This window comes from Phaenicophaeus curvirostris, chromosome 6, assembly GCF_032191515.1.
Source record: "Phaenicophaeus curvirostris isolate KB17595 chromosome 6, BPBGC_Pcur_1.0, whole genome shotgun sequence".
Classification (NCBI taxonomy): Eukaryota; Metazoa; Chordata; class Aves; order Cuculiformes; family Cuculidae; genus Phaenicophaeus; species Phaenicophaeus curvirostris.
In genome coordinates this window covers 14676665-14692706 of record NC_091397.1, presented here as the reverse complement: position 1 = coordinate 14692706, position 16042 = coordinate 14676665, and the positions used below count along the sequence as shown (strand labels likewise).

Sequence of the window (16042 nt, the reverse complement as noted above, 5' to 3'; positions counted from 1 at the left end):
CTTAAACAGAAAACACAATAGACCTAAAACAGCTGCAAAAAATGTAAAAAGAATGAGCAGAGATAATGAAAAGATTTCCAAGTGTCAAAAAGTAAATTATGAAGGAAAATGAAAAGGACAGAGATCTTCAAAATTTTTAAAGAACAGAAAAAGGTTTGGAATCTATTTATTATCATTTCACCTCAACAGAAGAATCTGCAGCACTCAAAAAAATCTAATTTGAAAATGAAAGTTATTACTTGTTTTGCTAATAAAAACTTTTGTTTCATTTGATGCCCAGAGATCTTGCACTGAAATACACAAAAGAATGATTTCTCAGTGTCATCTCTGATTTTACACTATTACGTAGCTTGTTTCTTCTGTCATCTTGTAAAGGCTGTGTCCCAGTCCATTTAGAGACTGCTGGTAGAGAAGCCTTTAATCTATACCTGGAATCAATGTTGGCATTTGCTCCATGCTTTTGTTGTTTCAACATCTTTTCTAGCTGCTTGGCTTGCAGCTGGAGGAAACAGAGGGCTCACTACCAGCACTTACAGCAACAAGATCCCACCACCCGTTCCACCCCCTGCCCCGTTCTTCACCAACGGGACCACTCAGCTCCATAGCCACGGGTAGCCTTGCTGAACTGAAAGGGAAGGTCTCAGCCTGCAGACGTTCCCACCCTCCCTCTTCTTACTTCTTCCTTCACACTTCAGCCACTTCCAGCAGTCAAATCCTCTGCCTTTTCTCCTCAGCTTGCCAGATCCTTCAGTGGACTGATGATGCTCATGAAATAGCAGAAAAATATTCAGTTATTTTGGCAAGGAATCATCTGCCATGTTGTGAATAAATCTGCTAAGAGCTGGGGTACAAAAAGTCCTACAGCCTGCAAGACTGTAAGTGGCAGGATGGGGAGGACAGCACGTGGGAGAGACACACACAAGCGTAAGTTGCTGTGAGCCTTCTTAGATCTTATTATGTCTCACAGTGCTGTACCTCGGGGTGTAAGTCGATGTTTCTGGAGGTCTACTATGAAATAAAAAACATTTTCCCAAAGGTAATAGGCAGCTCAGAACTCATTAGTTTCTGGATTCAGCTAAAGGAATCTCTCTATAAAGCACATCACATTTGCCAAAATTATGTTTCATTCATCACATCTATTCCCTCGGTACCACAGAATGCTTCTACAACCCTTCAAACGAGAATTTACCATCTGCATTCGGTTTCACACACAATAATGGAATGTCACTCCCTTATTCAAATCCCTCCTCCCTTTTTTTTCAGAACAATTGCAAATACATTGAACAATACATGCTCTATTTTCCATCTTTTATTCAGTTACATATTAGAAACACCCTTCCTCTTATCCCATGACAAGTTTGTGGGGTTTCTGACTGTCCCAATCCAGTTGCTGTTGATCAGGTCTGTCTTTCTGCTGAGAATTCAGGAGGGTTTGCGAGGCATGACTGTCTTCACAGCACTGTTGTGGTCTTCCCCACTATATCATATTCATGCATGGGCCTGCTATTCCTCACAGAACAGTTTTTATCACATTATTTAATTTTCACAAATCAGATTTACCTGCAGCTCTTCAGAACTCCACAGAAATCAATTTACTAATGCCACTCCTCTCCTCCCCAGGAATTCTTAGTGCACTCATAGAATCACCTCAGTAATACAGGAAAGGAATTGGGATATGGAATTTATCATGAAAAAGACCAACAAATAATGCTATCTTCACAGAGCAAGTAAAGTACATTATGATGAGATTAATAATTTGGAGAACAGTGCTGAAAGAGATGAAAAACTAAGAGTTATAGATGGGAGGCAACATTTAGTTGCATCTAACATCTATTAGTAACTGGAAAATGCACATTTCCATAATATATAATGCCCAGTACTTCCTCATTTCCATGGGTTTTGGTCTCATCCATAAACACGGTGAAGTTAAAACTCAGCTTATCAGAAATACTATAAGCATTTTAATTCCATTCTTTGACCAACGATAATATTTATACTTGCATATGTCATTTCCAAATATTTTTTCATTAAATAGCAGCTACATAAAAGACTACATAAAAACTTTGATTTTCTACTTTAAATCCATCAGCAAGACAAACCTAAAAATCATGTGGTCGTCCCATTAATAATGAGTCAATATTGTTAATATGAAAGAAAATCTGGTTAAAACAGACATTCTGCTCTTACCATTTTGACAGATCTTCGGTGAATGTCAAACTGTCAATCTCTAAAAACATAACTAAAATAAAAAATACTGGAGAATACTAGATGACATCAAGAGCTCCTTGTTAAACTGAAGTGTTTGAATTTTTTAATAGAAAATAATTGTGGAATTGTTATCCAAAGGGTTTCTTTCCCTGTATCAATACTTTCCCAAGCTCAGAGGCTTAAGTAGTTATTTTAAGCTGTTACAAGAAAAGAAAGCCTTATGCTCAAAACGTGTTTTGCCAAGTCACTTATGAGTAACCGCAAATTGTTTCAAGGTCATCCTGTTTTTCTGGGATACAGGGAAGAGTGACAGAACAAGAAAAGAGAAGCTGGACGCTGTGGCAGAGATAATCATGGCAGTAGTCGCAGTAGTTGAAATTAAATATGATGGGAAAGTTTTGAGGAAAAAGGAAGAAGGGCATGCCAATCATGGTACCGTAAATACAGCTTTTGCTGTTGGATTTGCAGCACTGGACCTAGACGTTCTTTCATTCACACAGGGTTTTAATCCACCAATGGCAAAAACAATGTTTAGAAGTACAGCAAAAAGTTGTTCTTATCTGTTCATGGTTTTAGACTTAAATTCCTAAATTGCAGAGTCAAAGAGAATTTAAATGTAAATTCAGCTGTAAGATTGCTTGAATGAGGCTGAGAGACACCCAAATTTAGAACACTACTACTTTGAGTATTCTGATTATGTGCTGATAGAAATCTAAAGACAAACACAAGTTTATTTGTGCAACTTTCATCAAGTTCAAAAGCTCTTTTACACTTCAGAGAGAAGGAACAGACGCAGGGTTACCAGAACCTCACTCTTTTCACCAGCATCATGTTGTCACTGGTCTACCCAGAATTTACTCTAGAACTGGAATCTTGCAGAACTGTCACTAAAAATAAGGGTGATGGAACAAAAATCAATAGTAGCAACATATTGTAATCACAGCTGTCCAGTTCCTAGCTAGCCTTTAACCTTAAGAAAGTCATGCATTTGCTCAAAATAGATTTATTTTTGTGTTGGTTTCAAGTTAACATTTGTTACAAACTAAACACAGTCATCCTTTCCAAAGCCACATTTTGTGCATCACATGCCTCTCTAACTCAGTGCTTTCCAAGAGGAAGTAAACAAAACAGCAGTTATTATTTAGAACTGACCATATGTTTAACACAAAAAACAAAAGTTCATTTCCTTTCCACTAGCTGGGAAAAGCTCCTAATGTGCCTTCACATTGTGAGAAGCTGCTGCTCAAAGCCTTTCTTGCATCATGCTAGAAACAAGTGGGCACTAAATTCATAACTTACTAGATTCTCTAGGTCTCTAAAAGCAGATGCAAATGAAGTACAACTGATCACAGTGAATTTCAGCTACAATTTGATACTTAACACAGCCAACTCTAGATCGTGAATGTTTACAAACTACATTTCAGCACAGATCTATGAAATTAATTTCCAGCCCATTCTCACCAAAAGTATTGCACTCAAAAAGCAACTTTTTGTGTGTTTTCCTAGGAGGTTCAAAATCTAGTAGCAGGAAGCATCCACATCAGCTTGATCTTACAGGGACCTTGGCCAGACACTGACACCACGCGCACCCACACTGTGGCAAGCTGGAGACTTCACTCCAGACAATACTGAACCATGTTCCTACGTTTTTTTATCTCTGCACTCAGTGGGTGGAAGTATGAATTACGCAGGGCAAACTGCTGACAGAGTAGTTGAAAACAGTATGTCAAGTGAAGAAAGCCATTCCTTAGTTTAGGGAACAAAACCTAGGCTGTAACTCTAAGCATCTATCAAAATACCTCTTTATTTTTTAAAACTAGAGTGCTGCATTTACTACATACTGATGAAAGAAATCAGAAGATGCTGATGCTTTTACATTTTCAGGCTGCTAATTCCCAAGTTATCAAAACTAATACATTTTGGGGGAAAAATGTGAATAATTGCCGAGAGATTCATACTCTACATTGTTTCCAACCAGACCTATTTGCCCAGGGGCTCACCCAAAACAGTGGCTGTTAATAGCAGATCCTTATTTTAGTCTTGGGCAGGAAAGCCTCTAATTTTTCAGAAATGTAACTACATCAAACAAACATTTTTATCTCCAAAGCTTTTCAGTGAGCCACAGAGCATTACTAGTCATGAAAAAATTAAATATAATTGCACATGAAACATTTTTTGTAAAATACTGCAAAATACAAGAGCCTGTTTCACTGAGAATTCAACTGGAAGCAGCTTATATTCATACTTTTAAAATGGGAGATTACACAGCAATTTTCTGAGATTTCTTTTTTTGCCATGGATAAACAAGGGCCTGCAAGTTCCCTGAGTAAGTACTTTGATATTACACCCAAACTATAAGGATCTCTGAAGGGTCTATGTGCCTCAGCCTGCCAGGAGAAACGGTTAAGGTTTCTTTTTTGTTCAGTTGATTGGGTTTGGGTTTTTTTTTGCTGTTGAGTACATCTGCCTACCAAGAACTGAACTGAGATCATCAAGCATGTGATCATCAAGCTGGAAACCTGTCAAATTGACATATGTTTTCTGAGAGCCTTCAAATGAAGGGCTACTTTTACAAGTAACAGAAATCTAAGCAAATCAGTTTGTTAACCTACCTTTGAAATATTGTTCTAATCACTAAATGCACAAGAAACCTATATGTTTAAAATAATCTAAATAGATGATGCAGTTGAATAAAAGCAAGTTGAAGGGAGTTATTTTTACTTTATTTCTTGGAAAGAGGTATTAGCCATTCATCTGACCCAAGCTTTTCAAGTAGTTTCCTCAAGCAGTACTAAACACACTCATAATTAAGACTGGAATTGATGCCACTAGTTAAAAATGGATACATGTTTCTTTTAGCCAAATATTTTTCAAAAACAACAAAGACAAGACAAGCTATTTGTATTCATCTAAAGAGAGAGAGGGAGAGAGAGATGATGAATATAAAAAAACCTTATATATTTCTGGTGAAAACTATCCTTCCATAAGAAAATCAAAATTTGCACTTCAATCTATCAATCACAAAAAAGTTTTCCAAGGAAAAAATTATTCAAATGAGCATTTATTAATTTTTGGGTTAATACTTTTACGACAATTAACTGCACTAACTGTGTTTTCATCAGCAACTCCATGGGTAGCAATATCATGTAAATGTGAATGTCAAAGCTGCATGCCAGCTAAGTTAGAATGCATTATGAACTTTAGAATCATAGAATCATATGATTTCTCAATGAACTATGTTAAAAGGCTTAATAAAAGCTGTTTCCAAAAAAGAAAAAAAAAATCAGCAACATCAATTATTCCTCATAGTTTGTTCCATGTTCTTCTCTCTCTCTTTTTTTTTTTTTTAGCGGGGAACAACATTGAACATCACAAATTGTTCCAGAGTGCAATTGGTTAACCCTTACTCATCCATTTAGGCTTAGTAAGTGACAAGAGAATACCAAACTATAGGGACTGAAGAAGCTAAATAAAGTCACCCTTCTGTGATGCATTTTAATGTGAAGGACACATTCACAAAGATACTTCTCTTATTCCGTTCAGAACAGCTGCTGCCTTTAAGGGTCTTTGGATGTGTTATAGAACATTTTCTCCATGGAGACAGTGAAATGGGAGTAAACATATTCTTCACATTACTTAAAGTTTCATTTTACTAATATAGCTGACTATAATAAGCAAGCAGTGAAGTGAACAAGCTGGTCCTTAGATGTATCGCATTCTGTATTCTGCTTATATGACATTGTAAAAATAATTATGACATAAAAGCAACATAAAAAAAGACACAAATCAAATTTATTGCTATGGGAATGATCCTTATACCTGAAAAAACATGATAAGAGTAAACTGATTTTGAAAAGTAGAGACGATAGGTAGTTAATGGCATAATGAATTTGTCTTCAGGAACTTTATAGACTTCCTTATGAAAATGAACACAAAGATATTAAGTGTTCAGTTTTGCAATATCCTATGTATTTTTGTCCCAATTGAAAAATAAAGGATGTAGACTAGTGTTTAATTTTGCACCTAACTAATACTCCAGACATCAGTAATATATTTAATTAAACATTTCAACATCATCCATTTAAGTTTAACAACATATGCTTAAGAGTGTGTATACATATAAAAAATATCACTAACTGGAGACGTATTCAGAACCTTGCATTAATAAGACCTACATGAGGTTCAGCTAAAGTAGAAATAGTTGAGAAGCTTGCTATGGAGGAAGTATCAAATGCAAAGTTAAGAATCCAAAACTGAAGATAATCAGGAAGGTCTGCTATAAAATATAATACAGGAAAATGAAAAACAGTGAGTAAATTGTTTGAAAAAGATCAAGCATGAAGGTCAAGTGAGAATGATTAATTCAAGGATATAAAGCAATATATCACAGTACATGTTTATACTGCACCTTCCTCATCAATGCTACAAGGCCCTTTAAAAAAAAAGGAAATTTAACTGCTAAGTGCTATCAGCAGAGACAACCCAGATTCACAAAATCAGAGGATACGAGCTTGGCAAATGCAGAAATGAGTACTACTAATTACTAGGTATCTTGTCCATCTATATACAAAAACAATACTGTAATAATGACTTTGCATGTTTCAGTTGCAGTCAGAGTTTTTCATCTATTAGTCACACACATAAAAACACCCACAGAGTTTCACTGTGAGGAATTACTGCACTTGAAGGCAGCAAGGCAGGGTAACAGGCAAAGAATGAGGTCTTGAAGTCATCAGAACTCAAACTTCTCCTTCAGAATGGAAAGGCATGTGAGGAGCTAAGTGCATGATTCAAACGAGTTTAAAAAAAACCCCTTATATAGATACACGCATACACACAAATATACAGTGACAACTTGCACCAGCCTCCTTAAGGCCTATAAGCAAAAGCTAAACTAATCATGCAGCTGAGCACTTCAATATGAGATAACTAAATAGAGGTTTTAATTAGCTTTCTGTGAAATCTTAGCTGGGCTCTATTTTTATGGAAGAAATTCCTGAAAACTCAGCACTGTTACTCTATACAGCTTGAGTAATCCCAGCATTTCAGACAGTGAGGAGTCTCCATGTCCCAAGACTCTTCACATAATATTTCTTTATAAAGCCCTAGTTGAAATAGCCATGCCAATTAAATTTTGTCACAAGAAATAACTGCAAGCAAAGTGTAGCTTTTGTACATTTTTGTACTTACACGGTCTTTATCATCTGCTACATCACAAAGAATATCATCAAGATCTAAGATCCCACCATCCCCATGTTCCAGTCGATGTACTTGTATCCAGTAGTTAGGATCCTGCATAAAAGGAGAAGAAAATAATATGAGATATCACATACAAACAGAAAGAGGTTATTCCACCATACAGTTAACATTGCAGTCCTAGAAATGCCCCGCATTTAGGTCATATTCCCATAAATAAATGTAAAATGAGACAAAGCCAAAGTTCTTTTTTTAAATCGCCCCAGATCAGACACATACTCTTCCCACTTTTATCAGCTCTGCGTAAGTCACAGTCCCATCACTGACATGTAGGGGACAGCATTCCAAGCGTTACTGAAAATATAGCATAGAAAAGGAAAATACATCATTCTCAAAATAAATAATCATAGAATGGTTTGGGTTGTAAGCGACCTTAAAGAACATGCAGTCCCAACCCCCTTCCCATGTGCAGGGACACCTCCCACTAGATGAGGCTGCTCAATGCCGCATCCAACCTGGCCTTGAATGCTTCCAGGAAGGGGGCATCCACAACTTCCCTGGGCAACCTGTACCAGTGCCTCATCACTCTCACGGTGAAGAAATTCTTCCTAAAGTCTAGCCTAAGCCTTCCCATTTCCAACTTAAAGTCATTTTCCCGTTTCCTATCACTCCACACCTTTGTACAGAGTCCATCCCCTGTTTCTTGTAGGCCCCTTCAGGTACTGGAAAGTCACTATAGGTCTCCCCAGAACCTTCTCTTCTCCAGGCTGAACAAACCCAACTCTCTCAGCCTGCCCTCATAGCAGAGGTGCCCCTGCCCTCTGATCATCTTTGTAGCCCTCCTCTGGACCCATTCTAACAGTTCCATATCCTTCTTATGTTGAGGATTCCTGAACTGGACACAATACTCCAAGTGGGGTCTCACAAGAGCAGAATAGAGGCAGAATCACCCCCCTTGCCCTGCTGGCCACACTTCTTTTGATGCAGCCCAGGATACGGTTGGCCGTCTGGGCTACAAGCACACATTGCCAATCATGTTGAGCTTCTCACCAATAGGCACCCCCAAGTCCTTCTCCACAGGGCTACTCTTAATCACATCATCCACCATCCTGTTGGACTTGATGATCTCAAAGATATTTTCCAACCTAGGGATTCTATGATTCTGTGAAGAAACCATGGATGGCCCCCAACCCAGGTGTAGGACCTTGCACTTGGCCCTGTTGAACCTCACGAGGTTCACACATGCCCACTTCTCCAGCTTGTATCTCAGACAGCAGTCAACAGGCACAAATCATTACAGGACAGCTGTAAAGAGTACAAATCAATATTTAAATGATAAGGCTTTCTATCTGTGCTTTGGTAGAGTTAGTAGATGGGATATCTAAATCTTACATGAATAACACTTGCCACATGTTAATTAAAAGAAGATACACATACACACATATACATATGGACAAATATATATGCATATATGTGTGTGTGTGGTTTTGTGTGTATATTTGTGTATACCAGTAATTGGGAAGACTGGCTTTATAGTCTTTATTACTACTTCTGATACGAAAGGAAACCATAACCAACAGAATAAGGTTGCATCCACAAAGTGTCCTCCATGCATTGCTGCATGACCTGACGGCTGTTTAGTACCCAAGGTCCTATTCTTAAAAGGATTCTTTGTTTTCTAACAGGGGAAAGTTATACTATAAACGCACAACTTGAACATGATACAGTCTTCTCTTGCTCCTCAAATACACCCCCATAGCAGTGCCAATGCCCCGGGCTGTTGTTAAGTGCCTAGCAGCAGAGAGCTTCCTTGTTTTTTACAGGACAGACACGACTACAGAAAGTGATTAATTTGAGGTCCTTCAAACTTGCATCATCTTGGAAAGTTCCTGACTTCCTAAAAATAGCAACTAGTACCTAAGGCTTTTCAGGTATCAGTGTCTAGAAATTAAGACAAAACAAAAGACAAACACAAACAATAAAAACCCCACCCACCCAAACTTGAAAAGAAACCTTCCACCCTTAAAGAACTTGAAATTAATTTTATTTCTAAAAGGACAGAACAAATCAAGAAATGGGAGGAACAGAATTCCTCTAAATCCATATGTGGTTTTACATCTTGAGAGGACATGCTGCGTGAAATCTTGGACACGATGCTGCATGAAATAACATCAAGTCACATTCATTTTGGTTTTAATGTCCTAGAACTCTGTTTATTTGTATGGGATAAATACACATAGGTCAAATATTTCAGAGAAATGTGATAATCATGAAACTTTCTTCATTGTTTATATAATTAGATCCACTTTAAATACTGCTATAAATCAACATCACCAGATGACCAGATTTCAGAACTACATTTTAGAGTCATTAGACTACGTCATGTCAGAAATTAAATTACAGATTTTTTTCTCTAACTTTTGAAAGTATTATATGTCATTACCTTAAATACTTACTCAGAATAAATGTATTATATAAATATATAATGGATGGTTTCCTTAGAGGATAGCTTTTCCTCAAACTACACTTACAGTTGTAGCACATTAGAGAAGAGAATTCAGCATCCTTTTTTCTAAAGTTAAAATTCAGGACTAATTACAAAATAGCACTATGCTATTCACATTGTCATACATATAAAGGTGCACACACAGCTACACAGTACAAAAATTTAATCTTTAAAAACATACGTAATACAAATACCAGGTTAAACTTCTATTAAATTTGAATACTCCACTAACAGTTACAGACAGGGCTGGAAAAAGCCTCCTGTGTAAACCAGAAATCCTTCAAAATTCCTTAACAAACAAGTTCTAGAAGGAAGCCTACTGAAGATGTGCCTTCGTAAACTCTGCTCTCAAAATAAAAGGACTTGCCTTCTTCATCCTCCAGTCCCTTACAAAAATCTCCTCTGCCCCTTGTATCTACACCAGAGACTGAAACACAGTCGAGAAGACCCAGGCTTTGAATACACAACTAAACTGACCAGCTAGTAAACTTCTTGCACTTCTAAAGGTCTTGATACAGGTTTCCCCTGGCAATTACTCCAACTCAAATCCATAAGCCAGGCTTCATTGCAAAATCAGAAATGGAATAACTAGTTCAGGCTTTAAGAGAATCTCATCCCTCATAGATGACACACTTCACTGATTTTGTTTGCATCACGTAATCTTCTTACTGAAGAACGGAAACACTAGAAATAGATAATTGCAATATCAGCACCTGAACTGAAACAACTTCTATATTCCCGTATCCTCATTTTTTTCCTTTTCACCATCAGCATGTCCCACCTTCAAGGCAAATGCAAGAAAACACACATGATTACAGAATCAATAGTGGAAACACCCACTTCTAAATCTCTATTGTGCTGTTTCAGTATGTACAGTCTACATTAAAAATAGCTTTGATATATAAGCTGTATGACTTTTGTTAATTAGTTTCCTATAAATGTTCCTCAATATTGCGTAAGAAGTTTCAGATCGACTTCATTTTTCTGGCATCACCTATTCATTGTGCCATAGGCTGAACTGTTCTGGTCGCTTTTCCTGTCAGACAAGGTCCTGATACAAAACAATACGTTAGCAAGACCAGACAAGAAATATATAAAACTAGTTTGGCAAGAATTTACTCTGGCAGGATTTGGTAAGTAAATACGAAATAACAATGAAACTTTTCATTACAGCTCTCTCCAAACTTCACAAAGCAGTCCTCCTTTTGGGGTCCTTTTACTCTATTAAAGGTTTCACATAAGTCAAGAATTTGGTAGGGAAGACTTGGGACTTAAGCAAGCTCTAGGAGGGAGGGGAGTACTCACATTTTTTAGAGATATTACACCACACTAAAAAAAAAAATACCACAATAACAAAAACCCTAAACAAAAAACACCCACATTGATGATAGTGATTTTACCAAGTTAAGAAAATCCACAGCCATTTATGGTTCCAGATTTTAACAACTGGTATTAACTAACCAAACAACACGGAAACACCCAAACTGCATAAATGTTCACATTGAAATTCCTGCCCTCTGTTCTGTCTAAAATGAACACAGGTTGTCAGTTCATGTGCAGTCTTTGCTAAATACAAAAGAAACTGGACCAAACTTAACACTGATTTGAATTCAATTACTACTACGTTGATGTTACAAGGGTATCTGTATGCACAGCTTGGTCAAGTTGTTGCGACATGGATGCTGGTCTCCCTGCCCAAGAAAAAAAGTGATAGGACAAGAGGAAATGACCTGAAGCTGTACCAGGGAAGTTTTAGATTAGATATCAGAAAAGATTTCTTTATGGCCAAGCATTGGAATAGGCTGTCCAGGGAAGTGGTGGAGTCTCCATCCCTGGAGGTGTTCAGAAAGAGTGCAGCTATGGTCACTTCGGGGCACGGTTTAGTAGGCATGGTGGTGTTGGGCTGATGGTTGGACTATGATCTTAGAGGTCTCTTCCAATCACAATGATTCTGTGATTCTTTTTCTCCATCACAGCCAGTGAGCAGATATCCATAATTCCCTATGTAATAGCAGCAACACAGTCTTTAGGCATTTTCTGAAGCAGACAAAAATACTGTTTTGATTTAGACCTGCTACTGAGTCATAGAGTGGAAATTGGCAACTACCAGAGTTTACTTGGAGCTTACCCAACAGCTCAAGCGAGATCTCACAAACAAGGGACTGGCTCCAACACTAACACAGACAGTGATGGTCTACTCAGGGCATAGCCAACAGAGCACTCACATGGGTGAAAAAGAAATTGTCTTCTAGTTGTAAAACAACAGAAGTGCAAAATGTATCAAGTCTACAAAAGTCAGTTTCTGTAAAGATGAAAAAAATACTAAGAAAAATTACTCAAACTTTTCAAAAAATCTGCTTCAGAGGTTTTTTTGGTTTAAGAAAACATCCCAGACTCAGATGCTTTGCTGTTGTTTCAAAATTTGAATTTGTACATTAAAATTAGATTTTCGTATTTTGTCAACAAAGCCACATGTACATTCTCTCCCTGTTATTACTGTGTACAAGGGTACTGCACTCTCCAAATCTGCAAAGCATTTAGAGATATGAAAACATGCTTTGATAGAAAACTCATTAGCTAATGCTGCTCCACCAACGTGTAAACTAGCAATGTGCAATTATTTTGTAAAAGCTGTATAGATGCCTTTGTCACTAGTTCATGCAGAAGAACAAGCAAGTTCACTTCATTGAATGCAAGGCTAGAAGTAATGCTAAACCTGATTTATAATATCTTCATTTAAATGTTGCATCACTCAGCTCAAGTCTAAGCAAGTCAGATCTCCTGTTTCCTGTGTACACCCATTTAACTATTCTACTTGACTATGATTATATAGGTATTTATAATTTAAACTCATGAGCACTACATTTTCTGCTCCAAAGCCCTCTATGATGGAAAATAAATATTTGCTAGGTGAACACCAGCACTGTGAGTGGAAACAAGAGCACATTACAAAGGCAGTAAGAATGCAGCCATTCATATTCTGTTTATTCCATACTTCATGACTTCTAAAAAGCACCAAGGAACAACCAAGAACATTCACTATAAGTAACAGTATTGAATATACCGTAGCTGAAAATTTTATGTCCCCACATAATGGAAACAACGACATGTGTGGAAAACAGTATCTTAAATTAGGAATGGAAACTGTAATGGGTTCTTAATAAATAGCATAGAAAGATTTCTTATCTTTTAGTTCCAAATAAATGTCTTGCTTTTTGTAAATGCATCCTTTCAAAAAATGTATAGACATAACACGAAAGGTCACAAAAAATAATATTATTTCCTCAAAATATTTTGCCTATATTGCACAAGAGGAGCGTACCACAAACTCTTAGTCAGAAAAAGCTACCTATTTAAGACAAAGCAGAAAATCAGGCTCCTAAAAAGCCTACCTTACCTAGCCTAGTGTTTATAAATTATGCCCACTGTTGTGATTCAGTCTCACCTGCCCACCAGGAGGATGTCCCGAAGCATCAAAAAGACTTCGTCTGCATGTCTACAATTACATACCTCTGGGTGGGATGAGGTGATTTCATGTGTTTGGTTTGAAGCCCATCCAAGAGAGCACCACCAGAGGACAGCTAGCTCTCTCCAAGGTGTCTGTACTCCTTACTTTTGACTGTAACAACTCAGGATTCCCAGCTACAGTTGGGTATAGACCAACTGTAGTTGCCTCTACAATTTGTTACACACTTTGTTACTTTAAATCAAGTATACCAGATTTTCTTCCCACTCTCACCTCTATTTTCTAATCTGTTCAGACATAAATAGAGAGAGTATTTCCTACCATGGAGCAGTATCTGGAGAAACAGACTGGCTTTGCCAAGCTGAGCTCACCAAGGCTCTCTGTGCCTATCAGAGATCAAGTTTCTAAAAATGAAATTATTTAAATCTAGTTATCATTTATAGCTTTTCGCTTTAAGATCTTTTTTGGGACACAGATCCTTAAATGATTTTTTTAAAAAAACACTGTCAACTCGACAGTCGTGCACAGGGATTGCAGTGCAACTCTCAAAGGAAAACACCACCAGGACAGGTGAAAGGGCAGAAGCAGATCCAAGTGTCAAGATAACTCCTCATTTATAAATGAGGAGTCAAAATGCAAAGTAAGTATACCCCTGAAATTTAACATTACATGGCTATGCATGTAGTTATCTTCACTAGTTCAAATATTTTGAGAACAGATAAAGCCTTTGTGGCAAAAGAGCACACAGATCAAAACGAACTGAATCATCAGGCTGGGGTGCGTACCAGACTTGTCCGTTCAGCAGCATACAGCACTTGGGTGTGTGAACAAAAGCTGAAAGGAAAATAATGGTTAATAAAAAACTAATATATCTGAAATTTTGCCAGTGAATTCATTCATTTCCCTGTCTAGCTCTGTGCTGCAGGAGGAACAGTCAAAACAAGCAGTCAGGTGCCAAAGGGAAGCCACAAACACTCGCAGTGTCAGCTGGATTCCAGTTATGTTCCACAGCCCAACGAGCTGGCAAGAATAAGTCCCTGGGTTTGAATTGCATCTCCTTCCCATCGCCTCTCTCCTTGAATTGCAAGCACAAAGACCTGCCGTGTAACCCATGATAGCAGCAAGGGGTTGGGGGAAGGACAACAGCTTCAAAGACCATTACGCTCTTACAAACATTGATATTGCACCATGCAGAGCTGGTAGTAATGATACAACAGAAGTACATTCACCATCTCTGCACGGGCACAAGTCAGCAAAATATTTAACATTAATGAAAGGAGCCCAGTAGACCTCAGAAAGCAACTGATACCTGTAACAACTCTTAAGTTACCAAGTGATGAGTTGAAGGGACAGTTACTTTTTCCACTCCTGAACATACCTGATCTGCAAACACTCCCCTCATATTAATTTTAGAGCACACTTAACTCTGCCTTGTCCTGGGCCCCATGAAGGCAAGAAAAAAAGCGCTACGGAAGACTATAGGAAATAGCTGCACGCTCTACAGTAAACAATAAGCCTCACCCCATTCATCTTTTCATTTCTTAACCTGTAAAACTGATTTTTGGACTGGGGATGTACCATACTAAAAATAATTTCTTGGTATCTTGTATTATCAAGAAATAGGGATACACACCCAGGAAGGTAACCTTGCCTTCAGAAGAAGGTTCGGTCAGGGATTCGATTTTTTCATCAAATATACAATGTCTTCAACTAAGAGATATGTATTGATGGCAAATATGAACCAATTAAGAAAGAGAAAAACATACAAGTCTGATCATTGAAGCATTTTGTTCAATTTTTACACTCACCAATACTTTTCCAGGCTTGCTAAAAGGGCTTTAACTTCACAGAAATCCACACAAGACAAAATCTGAACATCTGGCCAGCATCACTCTTCCTGAGACACTGAAATTTTGGAAAGGGTGTTTCCAAACTGGGAAGCAATGTTAGTTTTTGCACACAACCTGCATGTCCACTTTCAGTAATAACCGTGATTTACTTAAAAACTATCACATCACACAGTCTGTTTCAGTCCTCGCCATAGAAGTCTGATAGCCAAAAAAAGAAACTGAATGTCTCCTAAACTGAAATACTACAGTCAGTAAACCACTGGACCACTAATACATATTGAGTTGTGCTGCCATTACTACTTGCGCACAAAAAATCATCAAGGAACTACCGGATCTTGCTTTAAGCAGCAAAAGGCTGTTATTAAAAAACAATAAATTTACTTTGGCTGTTAACCACAACACAGTTTGCATAAACATTCAAAAAAAAAAAATATAAATCTCTCGCTCTTCTGAAAAGACATGATTATTTCCTAGATCTGTAAGGAAAGTAGTCCAAGATACACTCTAGAGATACCCAAACACTCTTCGTGTTTTCCTACCCTAAAATTTTGCAGACAATATAATGTGTCTTAGGAGATGTAAATTCTTCCTTTGAATGCGTTACCCCTGTGCACCATGGAAATCTGGATTTTCTTTCTTTTGTGTTTTTAAACTCATCCACTTTACCCAGATGCAATCTGTAGCAATCCATGAGAAAGCATACCACTAAATAATATAAATCAACTTTCCTTCGTGCTGCGTATTTCCAACATCTATTTAAGAGCACATCGTTTCGCTACATCATGGAATAATTGAGGTTGGAAGGGACCCGAGGAC

The 16042-nt window shown here is 37.6% G+C and overlaps 1 protein-coding gene across 13 annotated transcripts in view; it reads right to left on the bottom strand.

Annotated features, from left to right (window-relative positions):
- PARD3 (par-3 family cell polarity regulator) overlaps positions 1 to 16042 on the bottom strand; it is a 450646-nt gene that overhangs the window by 393515 nt on the left and 41089 nt on the right. For all 13 annotated transcript variants that reach the window (XM_069859364.1, XM_069859367.1, XM_069859365.1 and 10 more), the window contains exon 2: positions 7399 to 7500. In XM_069859364.1, coding sequence (XP_069715465.1) covers positions 7399 to 7500 — 102 coding nt within the window. The remainder of the gene's footprint in view (positions 1 to 7398; positions 7501 to 16042) is intronic.